The following is a 17,397-nucleotide window of genomic DNA, read 5'->3' on the forward strand; positions in this document are numbered from 1 at the left end:
CTCTTAGGATTGGAAACCTAAGAAGCTAAGGAGCAGAGAAGAGGTTCTGCGCCGGGCTCAATATAACCCGCGCTGGGCGTGACAAAAACAGAGTATTTCATCTCTGCCAGTTATATTGCGCCGGGCGCAAAAGGAATTGAGTCGGGCGCAAAAGGAATTAAGCCGGGCGCAAAAGGAATTACGTCGGGCTTGTGTTGAGACAGAGAGTGCTTGACTTCTCTGGAAGAACTTGCGCCGGGCGCGAAGAATTGTGCGTCGGGCGCGGAACCCTAATCTGATCTCCCTTCGGTTCTTCACTTCCTCTTCCATCTCTATTTTGTATTTGCCCTCATTGTTGTGAGTGGTTTCACCCATTTTGTGGGGTTAGATGTAACCAACGTACTCTATTGTAATCTTTACGGTTTTAATGATATATATACATGTTGTTTTATTCTTTGTTGTGTTTGTTTCTATTCGTAATGCTTGCTTTGGATTGATCACCCTTTACATGATTTTAAGGTTCCATGGGTATTGGAAAATAACCTTTGAAACTAGTTCTGAAACATATGCCTAGTGGTGATTGTATCTAGGGATAGAGCTTCACCCATTAGTGTGACACCCTCTACCCCGTTATTAATATACAACAAATGTAACAATAAAATATTTCTTTTCTTCTTTTTGGGTAAATAAAATCTTTCATAGTTGACAAATATTTCAAATATCACAAGGTAGAAGATTCACATTCGTAACTCATAAATCATAACTACAGTGTAAAAGAATTATAAAAGAAAAGAAGTTAAGATTTTCAATACAATTTAGTGAAAAACAAGAAATCATATATATACAAATAATAATAAAGGAAATATAAATTAACTCCAGTAAAGGTGGCAGTGCCTCCTGGTTAGGAATCAATTTATATTTTCCAAATTATGTAATAAAATATAAATAAAGATATTCATTCTGGTCTTTTATCAAGAACGTTCAAATTACAATTCTTAACATACATTTTCCTTAAATTATAAACTTTATCTACGTTATCTCTTCGTTACAAATTACAAAGAAGAGAAACTAAAGTTATTAAAACAATAACATATTAAACTAAAATAACTATGCCCCGATGTCACATCCTATCAGAGCATGCCCAATTGAAGCCTTTAAGCCTCATCACCAACATCCTCATGATGCTGATCACCTGCAACATAATTTAAACATATACAAAAACAACAAGGGAGTGAGAAACATCTCACTCAGTTTCAGGTGCAGAAATAAAGGCTAGATAGCACTCACACACACAACAAATATAAGTCACTTATAAATAATACACATACATCATCAATATCACATATATATTCATTTATCATGCAATGATGTCATGATCTTGACTTATAAATGCATGCATGTGGCGCCATAAGGAAGTTTCACATATCATCACTGGTGACCCTAAGGCACACCTGGTTACATCACTGGTGACCCAAAGGTACACCTGGTTACATCACTGGTGACCCTAAGGTACACCTGGTTACAAGTTACATCACTGGTGACCCTAAGATACACCTTGTTAGCATGTTACATCACTGGTATGCGGCCTCAGCGGCACACCTGGAATAATATATGCATATGATGCATGTCATACCATCATAATCTCATTGACTCAATATTTAACTTTTTACATGATTTCATTTAGTACATCATGTCCTCATTTGTCATAGTCTCATAATCATAGTTTGTCTCAATAGTCAATTCTTAGGTCTCATGTCATTTGTCCATATTTCACATGGTCATGTCATCAATACTCCTCTTAAGGTCCGCATAGGTATTCACAGAGATCCAGAGAGCATTCTTATTCATATTAAAACTCATTTATTATTAACATTAATTTCATATTCATTTATTACTTTCAACAAAGAACAAGGTAGAATAAATAGAAAATCAGACAGAACAACGACACTTTCAACAAAAAAGCAAAGTAGAGTAAATAGAAATTAAACAGAATAACGACAAAAGATTGGGGCCAATCCGACAAACAACTATCCAACAATTATCCCTACACCCCTGAGCGAGGTTCTCACTCCCCCCCTTACCTGGATAAGCGGAGCTGAACTTAGGCAGAGCCTCCTCCTCTGGATTCCCTCTTCCTTTCTCTCTCTCTTTCTTTCTCTTTCTTTCTCTCTCTCTCTCTCTCTTTTCTCTTTCTCTCTCTAAAATTTCACTTTCTTCCTCTGTATAAAAAATTTCACCCCCCCTGCCCCTATTTATAGGCAATCTGACGCACCCGGAACGGCCCGTACTGATTCCGGAACGGCCCGTTCCGGATCCTTCAAATCTGGGCAAAATTTGTAACTGGAACGGCCCGTTCCAAAATCGAAACGGCCCGTTCCCAAAAAACCAGAACGGCCCGTTCTGAAACCAGAACGGCCCGTTCTCAATCTCAGAAGAACGGCCCGTTCTCCTTCCGGAACGGCCCGTTCTCCATACCGGAACGGCCCGTTCCAAGGCCGTTCTGGGACTACAAAAACCTCACATTTTCAACATTTGGAACGGCCCGTTCCACTTTTGGAACGGCCCGTTCCGAAACCCAAAATATCCCTATAACTTTATTAAAATTACGAAAATGCCATTAACAAAAATAATAATAATAAAAATTTGGGTGTTACAATTCTCCCCTCCTTTTAGAAATTTCGTCCCCGAAATTTACCTGAAAACAGAAATGGATGAGCTTCTCGCATCTTGCTTTCTAATTCCCATGTAGCACTTTCTTCAATATTTCCTCCCCAAACGACCTTAACCAAAGGGATTTCCTTTCCTCTTAGTTGTTTCACTCTCGTGTCATCAATCCTTAGAGGAACCGTTTCATAAGTAAGATTATCCTTCAACTGAATGTTGTCAGACTCAATGATATGGGAAGGATCATGGACATACTTTCTGAGTTGGGAAACATGAAAGACACTATGGAGATTTGAAAGAGATGGAGGCAAAGCAATTTGATAGGCCACTTCACCGATTCTTTTAAGAATTTGATAAGGACCAATGAAACGTGGAGTAAGCTTACGGGATTTCAGTGCTCTGCCTACTCCTGTCCAAGGAGTGACTTTAAGGAATACATGATCACCTTCTTTAAACTTAAGGTCTTTTCTCCTCTTGTCATTATAACTCTTTTGCCTACTCTGAGTTGCTCTCATCTTCTCTTGGATCATCTTAACCTGTTCAGTAGTTTGTTGAACTATCTCAGGTCCTAACATGACATTCTCTCCAGGTTCTACCCAACATAAAGGTGTTCTACATCTCCTACCATACAGAGCCTCATATGGTGCCATCCCAATACTAGAATGGTAGCTATTATTGTAGGTAAATTCTATCAAAGGTAGGAAACTATCCCAACTACCCCCACGTTCTAAGATGCAAGCCCTCAACAAGTCTTCCAAAGATTGTATGGTTCTCTCAGTTTGGCCATCTGTTTGGGGATGGTAAGCTGAACTCAATCTAAGCTTAGTGCCTAAAGCCTTATGCAAACTCTCCCAAAATCTAGAGGTGAACCTAGGATCTCTATCAGACACAATACTAGTAGGAACTCCATGCAACCTCACGATCTCACTGATGTACAACTTGGTTAACCTCTCCAAAGAGTACCTAATATTAATGGGAATAAAATGGGCAGACTTAGTCAATCTATCCACAATGACCCATATAGCATCCAAGTTCTTCACAGTCTTAGGTAACCCAACTACAAAATCCATAGAGATGCTATCCCACTTCCACACAGGCACATCTAAAGGTTGCATCAAACCTGAAGGTTTTTGGTGTTCTACCTTAGCTTTCTGACATACTAAGCAAGCATACACAAATTCCTCCACTTCCCTCTTCATCTTAGGCCACCAAAACATCTTCTTAAGGTCTTGGTACATCTTAGTGGCTCCTGGATGGATACTAAGGATACTCTTATGACCTTCTTCCAGGATTGCTCTCTTAAGTTCTGGCACACTAGGAATGCACAACCTATCCTTAAATCTTAAAACTCCATCCACTCCAATTCTAAACTCACTTTTCACAGCTTGATTCAACTTCTCTACCCGACTCAATAAGAAAGGATCCATCTTCTGACCTTCTCTAATCTCATCTATCAAGCTATTAGTCACTCTTAAAGCTCCCAACTTAATACTCTTAGAGGTCAACTCACACCCTAAGCTCATATCCCTAAACTCCTCAATCATTTGCATTTCCCTAATCATCAAGGAAGACATTCTCAAAGATTTTCTACTCAAAGCATCAGCTACAACATTAGCCTTGCCAGGGTGATAATTTAATTGAAAGTCATAATCCTTAAGAAACTCTAACCATCTCCTCTGCCTCATATTCAATTCCTTTTGGTCAAACAAGTACTTAAGGCTTTTATGGTCACTAAAAACCTCAAATCTAGACCCAAACAAGTAATGTCTCCACAACTTGAGCACAAAAACTATTGCAGCTAACTCAAGGTCATGGGTAGGATAGTTTTGCTCATGAATTTTAAGTTGTCTTGAAGCATAGGCTACTACCTTACCCTCCTGCATAAGCACTCCTCCTAAACCCAATTTAGAAGCATCACAAAATACCTCAAAAGTCTTACTAGGATCAGGTAATACTAACACAGGAGCACTAGTTAATCTCCTCTTAAGCTCTTGAAAACTCTCCTGACACCTAGAATCCCACACAAAAGGTTGGTCTTTCTTCGTCAGCTTAGTCAAAGGAAGAGCTAGCCTAGAGAAATTCTCTATAAACCTTCTGTAATAACCAGCTAGTCCTAGAAAACTCCTAATCTCAAATACTGATTTAGGTGTTCTCCACTCTAACACAGCTTCTACCTTAGCAGGATCTACAGCTATTCCACCCTTGGATATCACATGTCCTAGAAAGTTCACACTATCCAACCAAAATTCACATTTTGACAATTTAGCATACAACTGTTTCTCCTTAAGGGTTTGAAGAACGATCCTAAGGTGCTCAACATGCTCTTCCCTAGTCTTGGAATACACTAGGATATCATCTATGAAGACCACTACAAATCTATCCAAGTAAGGGTGAAAGATCATATTCATGTAGTCCATAAAAACACCAGGTGCATTAGTCACACCAAAAGGCATAACTAAATACTCATAGTGCCCATAGCGGGTTCTAAAGGCAGTCTTAGGAACATCCTCAGCTCTCACTCTAATCTGATGGTATCCTGACCTTAAATCTATCTTACTGAACACATAAGCTCCAACTAGTTGATCCATAAGGTCATCTATCCTAGGCAAAGGATACTTATTCTTAATGGTCACTTTATTCAGTTGCCTATAGTCTACGCACAACCTCATGCTCCCATCTTTCTTCTTAACCAACAAAACAGGCGCTCCCCAAGGTGAAACACTAGGCCTAATGAATTGTTTTCCTTGTAATTCCTCTATTTGTTTCTTAAGCTCAACTAACTCTGTAGGGGACATCCTATAGGGTGCTATAGATATAGGTGGGGTACCTGGTACTAAGTCTATGCTAAACTCAATCTCTCTCTCAGGTGGTAAACTAGACATATCCTTAGGAAATACTTCTGGAAATTCTCTCACTAAGGGAATCTCATCTAGCTTACTATCAGTCTCAAGTGTTAAAGAAGCTAAGATCATGTACACTTTTTCATTGTCTTTTAAACAAGTTTTAATGTCAGCAGCACTAAGAAATTCCGTACTCTTACATTCACCAAAGGAAATAGATTTCTCAAAGCAGTTTAAAAGGACATGGTGAGAAGATAACCAATCCATACCAAGAATTACATCTAATTGACTAAGAGGCAAACAAATTAAGTCAACTAGAAACTGCTTATCAGAAACTGTCAAAGGACATTTCAAACACACTAGGGATGTAGTCACAGGACCATTAGTAGGGGTTTCAACAACTAGATCAAAATCTAACAAAGACACAGGCAAATTCAATTTTTGGACACAAGAGACAGAAATAAAGGAATGAGTTGCACCAGAATCAAATAGTACAACAAAAGGAGTCTCAGCTATGAAACAAGTACCTTGTATCAAATTTTCTGACCGAGAAGCTTCAGCACCACTAAGAGCAAATACTCTCCCCACAGTCTTTGGACGCTCAGTTTGCGAACCCGATCCCATAACACATGTTCTTTGTGATTCAGGACATTGGGTACTGATGTGACCTTTACCATTGCAGTTGAAGCAGGTAACTTCCCTGTCACGACACTCAGACTGATTATGACCAACAAGTCCACACTTCCAGCATCTTACTGAAGGAGTGGACACAGACCCTCCAACACTTCCAGTAGCACTAACAGTGGATCCTCTAGTAAGCAACTTACTTTTATTAGCAGCAGCTTTACTCCCTTGAAATCTATTAGAAGCGAAGTAAGGCTTACTCCTTCCCGAAGTACTAGAACTCACAGCACGGATAGGACCTCCAACTCCTTTATAAAAAGCAGCACGAGCACGGTTGTCATGATCATAAATGCTGCACTTATTGACCAGAGTGGGAAAGTGATATATCTCCTGATAGTTAATTGCAGTTTTCACTTCAGGACGCAGACCATTTACAAATTTTATGCATTTAGCTCTTTCACCACCCTCACCATGGTAGTGTGTGCAATAACGAACCAAAGCATCAAATTTGGCAGCATACACAGCCACTGTGTCGTTCCCTTGATTCAGCTCAAGGAATTCCATTTCTTTCCGACTTCTCACATCATCCGGGAAATACTTCTCAAGAAAGACCTTCTTGAAGTTGTCCCAATTCAAGTGCACCCCTCCATCAATCATCCTCCGAAGTGCTCCTTCCCACCAAAAATGAGCATCAGCAGTCAACATGAATGTGGCCAACTTCACCTTCTGAGCGATGGGACAATCCATAACATTGAAAATTTTTTCTATTTCTGTTAGCCAATTCATAGCAGCATCTGGGTCATATCCTCCTTTAAAGGTAGGTGGGTGATTTCGTTGAAATTGCTCCAACCAGTTAGGAGCGACCTCAGTCCTATTGTTATTATTCATAGCTTGTGCTAATGCTTGAAGAGCATCGGCAATCGCACGATCATTTCTACCAGCCATAGTCTAAGAAAATAATACAATCAATAAACATAATCAATCATCATACTATCATACCAACAAGTTTTACAATCAATTCAGTCCATCATTCATGTACCAAATAAACATAGTAAACCAAATAAGCATAGTAAACTCATAACTCACGGTCGATTAGATCGACCTGCTCTGATACCACTAAATGTGACACCCTCTACCCCGTTATTAATATACAACAAATGTAACAATAAAATATTTCTTTTCTTCTTTTTGGGTAAATAAAATCTTTCATAGTTGACAAATATTTCAAATATCACAAGGTAGAAGATTCACATTCGTAACTCATAAATCATAACTACAGTGTAAAAGAATTATAAAAGAAAAGAAGTTAAGATTTTCAATACAATTTAGTGAAAAACAAGAAATCATATATATACAAATAATAATAAAAGAAATATAAATTAACTCCAGTAAAGGTGGCAGTGCCTCCTGGTTAGGAATCAATTTATATTTTCCAAATCATGTAATAAAATATAAATAAAGATATTCATTCTGGTCTTTTATCAAGAACGTTCAAATTACAATTCTTAACATACATTTTCCTTAAATTATAAACTTTATCTACGTTATCTCTTCGTTACAAATTACAAAGAAGAGAAACTAAAGTTATTAAAACAATAACATATTAAACTAAAATAACTATGCCCCGATGTTACATCCTATCAGAGCATGCCCAATTGAAGCCTTTAAGCCTCATCACCAACATCCTCATGATGCTGATCACCTGCAACATAATTTAAACATATACAAAAACAACAAGGGAGTGAGAAACATCTCACTCAGTTTCAGGTGCAGAAATAAAGGCTAGATAGCACTCACACACACAACAAATATAAGTCACTTATAAATAATACACATACATCATCAATATCACATATATATTCATTTATCATGCAATGATGTCATGATCTTGACTTATAAATGCATGCATGTGGCGCCATAAGGAAGTTTCACATATCATCACTGGTGACCCTAAGGCACACCTGGTTACATCACTGGTGACCCAAAGGTACACCTGGTTACATCACTGGTGACCCTAAGGTACACCTGGTTACAAGTTACATCACTGGTGACCCTAAGATACACCTTGTTAGCATGTTACATCACTGGTATGCGGCCTCAGCGGCACACCTGGAATAATATATGCATATGATGCATGTCATACCATCATAATCTCATTGACTCAATATTTAACTTTTTACATGATTTCATTTAGTACATCATGTCCTCATTTGTCATAGTCTCATAATCATAGTTTGTCTCAATAGTCAATTCTTAGGTCTCATGTCATTTGTCCATATTTCACATGGTCATGTCATCAATACTCCTCTTAAGGTCCGCATAGGTATTCACAGAGATCCAGAGAGCATTCTTATTCATATTAAAACTCATTTATTATTAACATTAATTTCATATTCATTTATTACTTTCAACAAAGAACAAGGTAGAGTAAATAGAAAATCAGACAGAACAACGACACTTTCAACAAAAAAGCAAAGTAGAGTAAATAGAAATTAAACAGAATAACGACAAAAGATTGGGGCCAATCCGACAAACAACTATCCAACAATTATCCCTACACCCCTGAGCGAGGTTCTCACTCCCCCCCTTACCTGGATAAGCGGAGCTGAACTTAGGCAGAGCCTCCTCCTCTGGATTCCCTCTTCCTTTCTCTCTCTCTTTCTTTCTCTTTCTTTCTCTCTCTCTCTCTCTCTCTTCTCTTTCTCTCTCTAAAATTTCACTTTCTTCCTCTGTATAAAAAATTTCACCCCCCTGCCCCTATTTATAGGCAATCTGACGCACCCGAAACGGCCCGTACTGATTCCAGAACGGCCCGTTCCGGATCCTTCAAATCTGGGCAAAATTTGTAACTGGAACGGCCCGTTCCAAAATCGAAACGGCCCGTTCCCAAAAAACCAGAACGGCCCGTTCTGAAACCAGAACGGCCCGTTCTCAATCTCAGAAGAACGGCCCGTTCTCCTTCCGGAACGGCCCGTTCTCCATACCGGAACGGCCCGTTCCAAGGCCGTTCTGGGACTACAAAAACCTCACATTTTCAACATTTGGAACGGCCCGTTCCACTTTTGGAACGACCCGTTCCACTTTTGGAACGGCCCGTTCCGAAACCCAAAATATCCCTATAACTTTATTAAAATTACGAAAATGCCATTAACAAAAATAATAATAATAAAAATTTGGGTGTTACAATTAGTAGTCTTAAACCCTAGCCCGTAATGCGGGTGTAGATATTGGGTACTCAAGGGATTGATATTCAATATCCGCACCTAGGCTCTTTCTCTAAGGGATTAGGTTTGAGTAAACTCTTGGGTTGACTAAGCAATGAATTCAACAAGAGATTAAGGATACATTAGTGTTACGTTTGGTGAAATCTGACCCCCACAACCTCACAATACCACAATACCATTCCTTACCTTTTCCACTCACAAAACAATATTTATTTACAGCTTTCATTCCAATAGTCACAACTTTGAATTCACTGCACAAACTATGAAATTGGAATTATTCTTTAGTCACGAATAGTCAATAAATGTTTATATTACCTTCTAATCCCTGTGGATACGATATTTTTACTACTTGAACGGCCGTTATACTTGTCGTGTTTGAGACCGTTGATAGAATTAAACTGATTTACAATTATAACAAAAGTACTTCAACGGAAATCTCAACAAGTTTTTGGCTCCGGCGTTTTTTAAGCCGAACGACATTACTCGGTAGCAGTAGTTTGTCGTTTCAGTAATGAACGCTGTCTTCTCTTCGTCTTGAGGGTGCATACGGATCTGATTATATCCTGAGTATGCATCAAGGAAGGATAAAAATCTGTGGCCGGATGCCCCATCAACAAGTCAGTCAATGTTGGGCAATGGATATGCGTCCTTAGGGCATGCCTTGTTCAAGTTGGTGTAGTCGGTGCACGTGCGCCACTTCCCATTCGGTTTCTTGACCATGACTACATTGGCCAACCATGTTGTATAATGTACTTCTCGGATGAACCGAGCATCTAATAGCTTTCCCACCTCAGCTTTGATCGCTGCCTTCCTTTCCTCTCCGGCCTTCTGGCGCCGTTGAGCGATCGGTCTTGCCTGCTTGCTCACTGATAACTTGTGGCAAATAAAGTTGGGGTCAATGCCGGGCATATCAGACGGGTACCAGGCGAATAAGTCACTATTTTCAAGGACCACTTGCTTAAGGGCCAGGCGCTCTTGTTCGGATAAATTGGTCCCGAGGTAGGTGACTTGAGCCCTGGACACCCCCACCTGGATGGGTTGCTTGTCTTCAATAGGCTCGACCCTCTCATCTTGATCAATCCGGGGGTCGAGGTCTAAGGCTGACTGCTGTGATACCGAATGTACCCCTGCTGGTTTTGCTGCTTCGGGCTTCATTTTCGGTAATCGCAAACTAGCAAAGTAGCACTCTCGCGCGGTTTTTTGATCAGCGTGAACCGTGATTACTCGTCCTGAGTCGGCTGGGAACTTCATAGCCAGGTGCGGAGTGGAGACGATTGCACCGAGCCGATTTAAGGACGACCGACCGAGCAAAATGTTATAGGACGTGTTGGCATGTACCACCACATATTTGACCGAAACGTCTCTGTATTCGGTTCCTTCAAACCCAAACCGGGTTGACAACTTGATATAACCCTTTGTTTTGACTCTTTCCCCTGAAAATCCTACCAAAGGTTCATCGTAGGGAATTAATTCGGCTTCTGGGATACCCAACTGTTTGAACGTGTTCCAATAAAGGATATCGGCGGAGCTCCCCTGATCTACCAATGTCTTGCGCACAATGCAGTTGTGAATTTCAACGCTAATTATCATAGGATCATCCTGGTATGGGTCGATACCTTTGAAGTCGGCTTCAGTGAAAGTTATGGTGGGTAGGCGGCGACGAACAGTTTCGACGGCATGCACATGTCGAACGGCCCGTAAGTGTCTACGCTGCGCGGACGAAGACGAACCGCCGCCAGCGAAGCCGCCGGCAATGGTGTTGATGACCCGGCGAGGCTGTGTTGAAGGCTCTTCTCGCCTTTCTCTAGACCGACTGCATTCTCGATACGAACGACTTTCTGTTCTTCGTTCAGCCCGATCGTCCCGTCGCGACCGGTGGGTGTTTCGGGGTGAGTTCGAGCGGTCGACGAAACCTTGCAAATGTCCCTGTTTGATCAGATCTTCAATCTTATCCTTTAAGGCCGCACATTCTTCTGTTGAATGCCCTCGATTGCGGTGATACCTGCAAGACTTCGTTGTATCGACCCTAGGAGGGGTCGAAGCTCGTTTCGGGACGGCCAGGACCTCCGAGGTCAACGCTTGCTCTATCGCTGCCAACCGACTGGTATTGAGCGGTGTGTATTGTGAATACCTTGGGCCACGAGGGGGCCTCTCGCGGGATGCTAATTCTTTCGGACGGCTCCGAAAATTGTTTTTAGTCGGCTTTTCCGGCTTAGCGGCTGTCTCCGTTCTGGCTTGATTGCGGAACTCTGCTAATTCTTCCATTTGCATGTATTTATCAGCTCGTCGCCGCAAGTCATCCATATCGGTCGGCGGTTTTTTGCAGATGCTGTTGGCAAAGGGACCCGGTTTTAGAGCGGTTGTGAGATGATGTAGAGCCACAACAGGGTTTAGGTCTCGGATTTCGAGAGCCGCTTTGTTGAATCGGCTCATGAACGTCCGAAGAGACTCCTTTCTATCTTGACGAATGCTAACTAATGCCAACAAGGTTAACTGATGAGGGCGGCTGGTGGTGAACTGGATTGTGAACTGGGAGGCCAGCGTGCCAAATGAGTCGACAGAATTGGCTGGGAGTCGGGTGAACCAACTCAGCGCTCGCCCCTTCAAGGATGTCAGAAAGATTCGGCATAGCGCGACATCATCGGTGGTGCTCAAGGTAACCTGTGTCAAAAACACATCCACGTGTTCATCTGGGTCGGTTGTACCATCGTATTTGTCAAGGGGCAGGGACTTCCAGTGGTCAAGAAGTGCCGATTGCATGATGTTCGGCGTAAATGGATGTCGATGTGCCCCGGCCGGCATTGGTTGTGCCGGTCTTTCGATCGAAGCATGGATGTCTGGGGGCGCGACAGAGGTATGAGGAATAGAGGTGTGATGACCGTGCGAGTGGAACGATCCCTGAGTGTGGGTCGTCTCAGATGGTTTCCATGTGGGGTCTCGGTATTGGTTTTTTAGAGCAGCATTCTCTTCTTTCAATGCGGCCATCTCGACGGCATCTCTCTCTCGCTGCTGTTTCATGGCGATCATTTCCTCCTTCATTTGGCGTACCATATCGGTCAAGTTTGTCTCCTCAACCGTCTCGGCCCCGGACTGGTGCTCCTCTTCGGACTGTTGCCCTTCAAAATTAGTATTCCTTGTCTTTACCATGATTCTTTTACTCGTAAACTTTCGATGCTTCTGCAATGCTTTCGGTTCGGCCCCACAGTGGGCGCCAAAATGTACCTACTTGAGGGTACACTCGTAGTCTTCTTGGTAAGAAGGGCCGAACGGATACTTCAAACGGACTCTTCAGAGGGGGGAGGTACCTGCAAAAGGCACTCCGACGCTCAAGTCAGGACAAGCACGATATTCTAGGATAATTAATGAACAGTGACGTACCTCGTTACGTGTGACCTATTTATAATACCTGACATGGGCCTGAACGTGGTGAGCCTATTCTAATCTTTACCAAATTAGGTAATATGATGCTAATCAGCTAATCATGTCTTAATTATGCACTTGTCCTTGTTAACTGTGATTTGTACTATAACCCGTTTAACCTATCGGCACATTGCCGAGCCGACAGGCTAATGCTTGGGAGGTTGCATGTCTTCGACTGTTGACCGGGCCGGTAAACGTTTACTTGGTAATCTTATCGGATCGACATTGGGCCGAGCCGATATGTAGGATGCGGGGATGCATCATGCTGTTTGCATCGGCCTTCAGCCGAGCCGATGCTAACGTCAGCCTTGGGTATGGTCCAGTTCGCATGGGTGTTTGACGGAACGGCACGTGTTGGTCAACGTGACCGATAGGGTCCTCCCGGTACAACAAACAAATAAATTATATTGGCTCTAAGTGAAAATAAATAATATTTACAAAAAAATACAAACGTTTACGATAAACAAAATGCGACTAATTGTTTTCCTCGTTGGAATGAATAAATGAAATCAACATGTAGAGGAAAATACGGAACAAATAGATATAGACACATTACCAGAAAAAAATAGATATAGACATAAAACACAATGATAAGAGTGATTGAATGATAAATCATCCATAAAGAGAAATAGAAATATGTCATACATTAGAGAGGAATTACAAACCTTAGTCATAATATCAAATACATATTGAAATAGTAAATGGACATTCCTTAAACCAATATCAAAATATACACATTCGAAAAAGATAATGAATACACGTCATAAAATCAACACAATATATCCTCAAAACTATAAGACCTCATACTACTTAACCTAGCCAAAGAATACTATTCCATTGTAATTAAGTGTCTTTTCAGGATCTTCCTTAAAACTAAACAATGGAACTTGGGATTTGACTTAGGCCCATATGATGATAAGGTCATTGATCTTTTGTGAGGCATGTAGGTGTTCTGTACATTCTCTTCATAAACAATCTAAAATTCAACATCATACAAACTAACTACAAAAATATCAAGAGGCTAATGGGTGCTAAAGGTTAATATATATGATGTCACTTTCATTCATAACATGCCAACCTTTAAAGATTAAATCACCATTGCTTATGAACCCTTTTGATCTCCTTAACAAACTCAAGTCAAAGCTTATCTAGATGCATGCCTATATAGGGAAAATGAAACATAAAAATAACAAAGTGGTCACCTGAACACAAACATTGCATGAGTAGCTGCAATTAACATACAAACAAACAAGCATCGAAATCATACGAACAAATAATCCAAATAAAACACCATATAACTTAGCATGCTCATTTCATCTAATATACAACAATGAGCAAATAGGACGACAAACAAATATACATTGTAAATGCACAACAAATTCAATACTCATAGATGAGATAGGCACCACTCCATGGAATTCAAACACCATATTGACCAATTAGTTGGTTGTATTCCTAACATAGTAAAAACCAATATGATAATTTTGTCAACAATATGATACGTGCCAAAATTATTTGATAGACACTTTGAAATTTAATAGTGGAAGTAAACTCCAATTTGTTAGGATATACATGCAAGGGTGGTCACTTACCATGTCACATGATGTATAATTGGTGAATATATTTTTCACTTGACAAATGGACCAAGAAGTGTAATATTTGAAGATATTGTCTACGTAGATTTGTAAATATTTGTAATTTCTTTTTTAGTTCGACTTGTAATAATAAATATATACATATTTATATAATGCGATGATTATGTAATTAAAATAGATGATTAATGATCAAATTGATTTAAGAGAATATTTTGTAGATTCAAATTAATAAGACCAATATAAGAGAGATTGGGATTGAAATGCACTTGCACACAATTTATGTTTTCTAATGATTCTCACATATGGATTCAATTTCTCATAATCCCCATCCATTATAATTATTCAAGTTGATTCCTCAAACTTGATTCTCTAAGAATTTAACTTTGATTTATGATTCTTCAATGATCAAAGTTGGATTCTTGCATTAAGAATGATGATGTAAATAGTTAACAACTCCAAATCTATTTATAACATCTGGAGTTACCAAAAGATGAGTGATCAAATCGACTTAAGCAATAAAAGCAAAACCAAAACACAATATGAAAAATTGAATTACATAGATGAGATCCAAAGGATTACATAAGTGTTTGACAATTACATTTAATTCTAACCCAAGAGAAATCGATTACTCATGATGAGGGTTTCAACTGATATAATAAGAAATTACAAGATGGAGAAAGAAGGAATGGGTATGGTGAAGATCCTTGTTCCCAATGGATCTTGATCTTCCAAAGCCTCCTTGGATGCTCTATTTTTCTCGCAAGTCTTTCTTTCTCCGTCATTTTGAAGTCGTCTTTCTTTCTTTACAATCCCTTATTTATATGTTATGTGTGGAATAGGGAAAAATTATAAATTTAAGCTCCACCACTACAGCTCCATCTCACCATTGTAGTGTTGAGGGGTTCTTTATGGCGAAGGAAGCTCTTGTTGCCAGGTTGAGCGCTAGGATTCTTGGTTAGCCTCTGGTCCTCTATCCTACAAAGATTCAACGCCACAACTCCAAAATTACTATTACCGCATTGGATCTTTGGACTTTTGTTCTAGTCCCCAAATCTCAGTGTTAAAGCGCTAGGATGAGCCCTACAGTGCTAAGTCTTTAGCTCCTTATGCTCTTTTCAATCCTTCACTGTTGGAAGCTGAGGTATTGTAACTTCAATTTTTCGTCGATTCTTTTTGCACAAAATTGAGAAAGTTTATTTCATACTTTACCAAACATCTCCTAACACTTCTCTTTTGAATTATTAAGAAAACTTGAGAAGAATTTCACATTAAATATACTTAATTAATTCATAAAAATGTTAATTATAAAATAAATTCATATATTCCATGCATTCATCAATAATCTTATTCACCTCTATAAAATTATGCTTGTACTTTTATCAAGCAACTTCCATTAGCCTTCCCTCCACTCATAAATTGTTAGGGTGCAAAGCTCATCACATCACCTAACAATTGTTACATGCACATGAAATGTAGAGCTTATCACCTAGCAGTTCATCATAGCTTTATATGTTTTGTAATGTCCAACATCTCACGTTGAGTCACACCAACTCAACCACATGCCTCAAAAACACCATCTAGACCATTTCAAGTCCTAAGATGGAGTAACATACATGGTTAAAATTCTTATCACACTTTTGACCAACAAAAGGACTAACATGATATTCTAATACTCAAAATGTTACACTTTATGTCACTTACGATACTCGATGTATCTTATAACCTCATTGGGTGAATTTTTTTTATTATTTTTATTGTATATTCTTCCTCTACTCAAGATAAATGGTTAGTACTAATAAAATCAAAATATTTCTTTTACAAAAAATGTTCATATTAGTATTGTTAGGTGTCAAACTATTGATATGGCAATTAAATTGTTAATTAATAATTTAAGTAAATAGTTATGTTTTTTCTTGCGTCATTTAAAATATAAGAAAAATGATTCATTTATTTCATAAGTTTTGATATAATTACTCTACTTAATAAGTTATAGTCTATATTAAATTTTAATAATTCAATTTTTAAATTAATAAATTGATCAAGTTTATAAAATTTAAAAATTATATAATATATCATTTTATATATTCAAATTAATAATTATAAGATTGCATAATTAGATATATTCAATTTATTTAAAATTTAGTGCAAGTGATGATTGAATTAATATGAAAATATTTAATAGTTGAGTTAATACATTAATAAAACAAAAAGATATTTAAAAAGAATAACTTTAAAAGTATGTGTTTGAGTAATTTTATTTCTCAAATATATAAATCATTTTATTTTAAGTGTAAGTATTGGTCTTTTCAATAATTTTTTTTATGTATTAAATTTTATTTTATAATTTCAATTACTTAATTAAAAGTTTTATTGACTATACAATATCATAGATATTTTCAAAATTAATAGTTAAATTTATGAAAAAATTTCATTGAAAAATTCTTCATTAAATTATTACGTCGATGTCAGAACTTAGGTATATGGGTTTATTATATATCTCATAATGTATTTTTCCTTATATATTATATTTCAAAGTACAATTTTTTATTAAATTTATTTTATTATTTTTATTAAACTATCAAATTAAATAATGCCTAACCCCAAGTGTGTGGTTCAGCGGTAAGGGTTGATCCACGCTTAAGCAAGGTCAGAGGTTCGAATCCTGCCTTGTGTATGCTGTCGGCGGTGAACTACCCTAAAAAAAATTAAATAATGCCTCATGTTTTACTCTGATTAGTCTAAATTAAAAATATCCTATTAAAATAGAGAACAAACGTCTACTAATGGAGTTTGGATTTGAACTACAATTCAAATTCCTAAAGAGAGAAAAGCCTCTCTATATTTATTTTGGTAGCTGGCAATGTCAGAGAAAATAGAACTCTATATTTATATCCTTTTTTTTTTTCTAATGAAAGACGCCTATATGTAGAGAACAAAAGAAAAAAGCATGCATCCACCGATACACGTTTAATGTTTCTTACAGAACAAATGTGTAAAATTAAACCAAGAAAGTGAAAGCGCATCAATCATTTAATTTTAATAAAAGTACAC

At 38.5% G+C, this 17,397-nt stretch overlaps 2 protein-coding genes across 2 annotated transcripts; both read right to left on the bottom strand.

Annotated features, from left to right (window-relative positions):
• Positions 1 to 269: 269 nt before the first annotated feature.
• LOC109788225 (uncharacterized) lies at positions 270 to 8,885 on the bottom strand. The gene is made up of 3 exons (XM_083077165.1): positions 8,699 to 8,885; positions 6,011 to 7,809; positions 270 to 1,171 (listed from the first exon to the last, which is right to left on the bottom strand). The coding sequence occupies exons 2-3, from the start codon at positions 7,050 to 7,052 to the stop codon at positions 1,134 to 1,136; spliced, it is 1,080 nt and encodes a 359-aa protein (XP_082933291.1). The 5' UTR covers positions 7,053 to 7,809; positions 8,699 to 8,885; the 3' UTR covers positions 270 to 1,133.
• A 1,064-nt stretch (positions 8,886 to 9,949) lies between these two features.
• Positions 9,950 to 12,478, bottom strand: LOC109796286 (uncharacterized). The gene has a single exon (XM_083076240.1). It carries the CDS (start codon positions 12,476 to 12,478, stop codon positions 9,950 to 9,952), a length of 2,529 nt encoding a protein of 842 aa, XP_082932366.1.
• Positions 12,479 to 17,397: the final 4,919 nt, after the last annotated feature.

This window comes from Cajanus cajan, chromosome 6 (genome assembly GCF_000230855.2).
Source record: "Cajanus cajan strain Asha chromosome 6, NIPB_CcT2T_4, whole genome shotgun sequence".
NCBI lineage: Eukaryota > Viridiplantae > Streptophyta > Magnoliopsida > Fabales > Fabaceae > Cajanus > Cajanus cajan.